This window comes from Cynara cardunculus (assembly GCF_001531365.2).
Source record: "Cynara cardunculus var. scolymus isolate 2C chromosome LG 7, CcrdV1, whole genome shotgun sequence".
NCBI lineage: Eukaryota > Viridiplantae > Streptophyta > Magnoliopsida > Asterales > Asteraceae > Cynara > Cynara cardunculus.
In genome coordinates this window covers 7,876,729-7,883,111 of record NC_037534.1, presented here as the reverse complement: position 1 = coordinate 7,883,111, position 6,383 = coordinate 7,876,729, and the positions used below count along the sequence as shown (strand labels likewise).

Below are 6,383 nucleotides of genomic sequence, written 5' to 3'. Positions count from 1 at the left end.
TTATTATAAAAATATATTTTATTTAGTTTGATTATGATTAAAATAATGATAAAGTATTTTGTTATGGCTCAAAGATTATTTAATTTAAATAAAAACTATATTTAAGACATTTTATATTTAAAATTAAAGAGATAAATATACTTTAATAAAAAAAAATAAAAATGAGATGTTTTATCTCAAATTTTCTTGTGTTTATAAATTAGTTATATGAAAATATTTAAAATTTGGATATTTCAGAAAAATAAAAATAAATGTTTCATCCTGTAGTGTTTATTTAGTATTTATTATATTTATCTGCAGTGAGTTACACAAATTTAAACATAAAGCTTAGTTATATCTATATTTAATGAACTTGTAATCTTTAATTTTAAATAATATACATTAATAAGTGATACTTGATTCATAAAAAAAGTATTTATTTTAATAAGTGAGGAACTGCGGTACTTCCTTAGATCGATCGGGACTGAGGATGTCCTCGATTCTGATGATGAAAAGGAAGAAGCTGATGGCGGTGCTTCCAGCGTCATGGTGACAGAAGTCGCTCCTGCTATCGTGACCGAGGTTGTGCCAGAACAACCTGCTCCTTAGCTTAGTTTCATCTTTCTTGTATACCGTCTTTATCGAGGCGATCGTTGGTGGTCGTGCCCTTCACTTGTATATTTTTGAATGGTACTACAAGTGGCTTCTTTTGTCATAAATGCTTGTCTTACAATGTTTATAGAAATTGATCATGAATTAGTCTGTCGGTCTGAATGTATCCTCAGAAGGAAAATAAGAAATTCGCTCAAGTAACTTGCGACAGTCGTAACAACTATGCCATGACTTTTTCTTATGTTTAAATCATAGAAAAATAAAAATTAAATCATGACTTTTAGTTGTAAGATTTCTAGTAAGCATCGACAATTTTGATCACCCAATCGATCATTTATATGGGTCGTGAGTGTTTATCGACCATGTCTTTCGAATTGTGCGTTCCCGCGATAAAGCAATGTTAGCGGTGGTCGTTGGCTAATCCAATGGCCCTCTGATGCTTAATTTAGTAATTTTTCATCATAAGAAATAATCAAAATGAAATTTAAGAGAAATACTTCTTTAAACGTACCGCATTCCAGCTATGTGGGATGTCTTGTCTATTTAGAGTTCATAGTACATAAGCTCCTTTTCCTACAACTTTAGATATTCGATATGGTCCTTCCCATATTTGATTCCTTTGTATTTGGGAATACATGTCACAAGACATGGTCGCCTTCTTGAAATATCTTTGCTTTCTCATTTTTGTTGAAATGTCGAGCGACCATTTGCTGTTGTGAAGCCATTTTGATTAAGGCCGATTTCCTTAGTTCTTCAAGTGCATCGAGGTCATAGATTAGGTCGAGTAAGTTATGATCTACAGTTGTATGTCATGCGACAAGGAGACTTACTTCAACCGGTAAAACAACTTTACATCCATAAACTAAAGAAAAGGGAGTCTGACCTATTGAAGTTCGAGGAGTCGTGCGATTGGCCCAAAGAACTAATGGTAGTTCTTCGGACCACTTTACCTTTTGTGGCTTTAAGCCTTTTATTTATAGAATTTATGATGATCTTGTTGCTTGATTATGCTAATCCGTTCAACTGAGGATAAGGAGGTGTCGATGTCGTAAGTTTTATATTACGATCTTCACAGAATCGTCGAGACTATCGCCGATGAATTGTGATCCATTATCACAAATAATTTTAGAAGGAATACCAAACTTGCATATGATGTTAGTCTGTATGAAGGAAATAACTTCTTTATCTTGGACTTGAGAGAAAACAGCATGTTCTATTAATTTTGAGAAATAATTTGTAAGAACTAGTAGAAATACCTTTTGCCCTGGGCTGGAGGTAGTTTGCTGACTATATCCATCCCCATCGTATGAAGGGCCATAGGACTAACGACGTGTTCAAGGATTCAGAAGGTTGATAGGTCATACCTGAGTGTCGCTGGTAGGCGTCACAACTTTGAACATATTTAATGGCGTCTTTCCGTCAAGTAGGATAAATAGTATCATTGTCGTTATATCATGTTCGCTGGACTTTGACCTCTGAAATGGTTATCGCATTCCCCATCATGCATTTATGGAAGAATGTCTTTAGTTCGATTATTGGTGGCATATCGCAAGTTTAAACCGGTCGATGATCGCTTGTGGAGTCTGTCGGAGATCATGATATACCTGGATGCTTTGAATCAAATTCGTCGAGCTTCCAACTTGTCTTCAGGAAGATGATTGTCCATTAAATAATTTTTTATGTCTTTTATCCAATCGTCCGCTTCATCTAGAAAGAGGGTCCAATCATTGTCTTCCACAGAAGATAACATCAAATATATTGATGGAACGACATTAAGAAAAACTTTCTTAATGCTGAACCAGGTTGAATAAGGCGTCGGATTAAGTGATTTAATCTCTTGGGATATGTTGAATGGAGCATGGGTCGAACATGCCTTGGCTACCTTAAGATAAGCCGTCATTTTGGAGTTCTTTGTCATGAACTGTCCTTTCATCTGGTTGACTATCAATAGAGAGTCACTTCTGACGTGTAGACTTATTGCTCCGAAGTCGTGAGCCAAATTCCTTCAGTCGAAACTTTTTGGGTGTTGTGGGAATTTCGGAAAGGTTGGAGCATCTCATTTCTTGTTGAACCGGATGTTTGATATTTGTTGTGACTGCTCATGCTTAGGGATAGCCTTGACTTTAAATTCTGGCTTTTTGACACTGAGAGATTTTTTGTCGTAAAGATGCTTACGTCGAAAGGCTGTGTCTGTGTGTCATCCTTGACGCGCATTTGAGCCAACGTCCTGGTTCTAGCGTCTTCAAAAGTCTCGGCATATATTCGTTAGATCCAAATATAATCATGAACTGTTGTCCATACCACACTTTTAAGCTTCAATCGACGTTCGAATGTGACAATTGTGAATTCCAATCATCTCATAATTGAAACGATTGAAGTAATTTTGCATCGATTCCCTGCTTTTCTGGATGACATAGTACAAATCGCTAGCTTGCTTCTCCATCTTGCGACCACTAGCAATTTGTTGAAAAAAATGGATGACCAACTCGACAAATGAATTGATCGACTTTGATTTTAAGTTGATCAACCATTGTAGAGCAGCACCGATGAGCGTCACCCTGAAACTTTTGCATATACATACTTCTTGGAATTGTTGAGGAATTGATGTCGTCCAAATCAGTTTCTTATATTGAGTGACATGCTCATTCGGATCTGTCACCCCTGAATATTTTGGAGTTAAGTGAAAGTGGGGATATTATATTTTTTGAGAGCTTCGTGAGTTCTTCGAATGAACTTTGTATGTCACTTGTGTACTTTCAATTTGGCTTCCCTTTTCCTTTGAGATAAGCTTTGTTTATATAGAAATTGCCTTCATAAATGTGTCTTTATGAGCTTCGTTACCAACAACAATCTCCATCTTTAATGAATCTAAATGCTTGCTTTCGTTTATGTCTGTTACTATTAAATATAAGAAGACTTGCATTAAAACACCATAGATAGAACGTTGTTTGTCATTAGTTAACGACAATAAGTATAAGAAAACATACGATCGTCATTACTTAGTGGCAACCAATAATATGAGTATCTTTAGTCATACATTTTATCATACGATTACTGTCAATAGCAACGATCGCTAGTCTCAATGTATTTGGTCAACAGCTCTTATCCATGATATATACTAGGTCATTAGTTTCTAACATTAGTCGTGACTTAGATAATTTTACCCAAACAAGCACACTCACCGATACGTTGCAACACAAACAAACCAAAGTCAAAGATAAGTAGTAAGTAAATATGAAAACCAAGTGATTGGTCGATGGTCGTACTTTGTAAAGCTTTCATCTTTCCATTTATGATCGGTGGTAGATACGTAGGTGTATACGAGTGTATTTGAAGAGTTAGAAGAGGTGATTCATTAATTGATTATTATAAAGAACCTATGACACATCCTAATATCACAAAAAAGTAACGAAATTGGCATGTATATAAAGAGAAAAAGAAAAGGGAATTTCCCAAATAGACTCAACAAATGGAAACAAGCAAATCTTTGTCACATCCTAATATGGTTGTGATTCAAGGTGTTGTGAGATTAAGCATCTTTGTTGCCAACCACATGACCACCCATCATAGGGTTTTGGGGGGCACAAAACGCCAATTATCAATGACCATTCAAGACTCATGGGTACTACTGCTCACTGCCACCACTTCCCCCTTTTAGTACAAAGCTTGATAGACCTCTTATGTCCTATGACAAATGTCAAATTAGATTTCACCTCTCTAACTCTCTCTCTCTCTCTCTCTCACACACACAACACACACAGAGACATATTCAAGAAACACACACTTCAATTCCCACAAATGTTATCTGATGGTGATGATTTCAGCAGAGACCAACACCATCTAACTGGTGGGGGTTCAACAAGATCCACCGCTTCTTCCTCCTCTACCATCTCTTCCAACCATTCACCACCTTCTTCAACCGTGAACCAGATCAGAAGCTCTTCAAACACCACCAGAACAATGGAAGAAGTTTGGAAGGATATCAATCTCTCCTCCACCAACCACCCTGTCGCCACCAYCAAGGGCTACCGTGGATTCATCTTTCAAGATTTCCTTGCCAAGCCCTTCTCGAGTAACGACACACCCACGCGTATTTCTTCGCCTGCTTATGGATCCCCGTCTCCTCCGCCGCCGCCGCCGCCACCACCTCCACCGGTGGCTCAGCCGCCCATGCTGTTGAACCTGAACTCAGGTCCGGATCAGATGAATTTTCTGGCCAAAGATCCGACCCGGAACGTCTGCCCTCTTGATGTCCCGTTTGACCAGGTCCTGGCATCGGCGAACTCGTCTTCAGGCTTGCTGTCCAACAGCATTGGTGGGATGTGGATGTTACCGGCTACCGAAAGGACCGGTGGCGACCGCCGGCACAAACGCATGATCAAGAACCGAGAATCGGCCGCTCGTTCACGAGCCAGAAAGCAGGTTGGCTGGCTTTTCTTTCTCCTTCCCTCATGTCACCTCGAGTCGACTCGGTGGTTTATGTTATTGCACCATTTTACGACGATCCAAAATAAAATCATTTTTTAAATTATATATAATTTTATTTATTTTCAAGAAATTATCATTAATTCTAAAAATAAATCAAATGTTTATTAATTTAAACCCATTAAAAACCCAAAACTCATATAACACGTAACATAAATGTCTTAATCATAAAATTAAATGGGACCCATCTTTCTTAACCTTTACTGATTTATTTATTATTTTTTTAAAAGCTAACTTAACTTAGTGGGTCCCTTACTCGAGGTTATTCTTCTAGTATTTTGTTTCATTCATATGTTTTATAAATATTATTATACTATAGTTTTAATGAATAATTTTGATCATTTATATTTAGTTTTTTATTTATGGAATTACATACTTTGTAGCTCCAGAATGTTTCCCTCCCTTTTTTCATTTTTATGATATTTTCAACTTTAGAGCATATATTAACTAACTTCTCATTGATGGATTGTTTCATCGAGATTCAATCCAAATCACGATGTTGTTAAAGAGTTGAACAATGAAAATAGATGGCGGAATTTGAATGAATCGGAAGATAAAAAAGACCTCCGACTTTTGAATTGTCGAAGCAAGAACTTTATGCGAGAGTCGAAGCAGTTTTTTCTTCTGCAGTACCTCGACGTGACATGAGCGTGCTTGTATGAAGGACAAGAGAAACTACACTACCCCACTTGGTACAAGGTCAATGAGTGTAATCTTGGCATTTCACCAATCATAACAAAATTGTTTGCAACAAAAAAAAATATATATATCTCAGAATATTATTTAAAATACATTTCGTAAAATAATAAATACATACCAAAAAATAATCGATTTTAAAATAATTATAATAATAGAAATGAAGTTGCTTACTTTCAATTATTTCTGTCAAACGAAACACATTTATTCTTTTTTAAATCAAATTAATTAAGATCTTAATTGCAACTTGCGGATCCACAAAATTAACCTTCTTTTATTTGTTTTCTCCCTAGAAAACCGCATACGAGAGAGACGATCATGTGTAATTCATGTATTTAATTTTAACTTCGCATCGGGTGTTGAATAGGCTTACACCAATGAGTTGGAAAATGAAGTGGAACGCTTGAAAGAAGAGAACGTGAGGCTGAAAAGACAACAACAACAGGTATAATTGGTCTGTTCTGATACTGTTTAAATAAATACATGTTTTAAAGCATCATATCATTTAATCGTGTTGTTGTGTGTAAATTAAAAACGGACAGTTGATGGCAACAGCAGCTCAAGTGACCAAAAAGGGGGGACTCCAGAGAACATCAACAGCTCCATTTTAA

At 36.4% G+C, this 6,383-nt stretch overlaps 1 protein-coding gene across 1 annotated transcript; it reads left to right on the top strand.

The window, feature by feature from the left end:
- The first annotated feature begins 4,389 nt into the window (after positions 1-4,389).
- Positions 4,390-6,383, top strand: LOC112515756 (bZIP transcription factor 27-like). The gene is made up of 3 exons (XM_025122676.1): positions 4,390-5,013; positions 6,140-6,217; positions 6,315-6,383. The coding sequence occupies exons 1-3, from the start codon at positions 4,390-4,392 to the stop codon at positions 6,381-6,383; spliced, it is 771 nt and encodes a 256-aa protein (XP_024978444.1).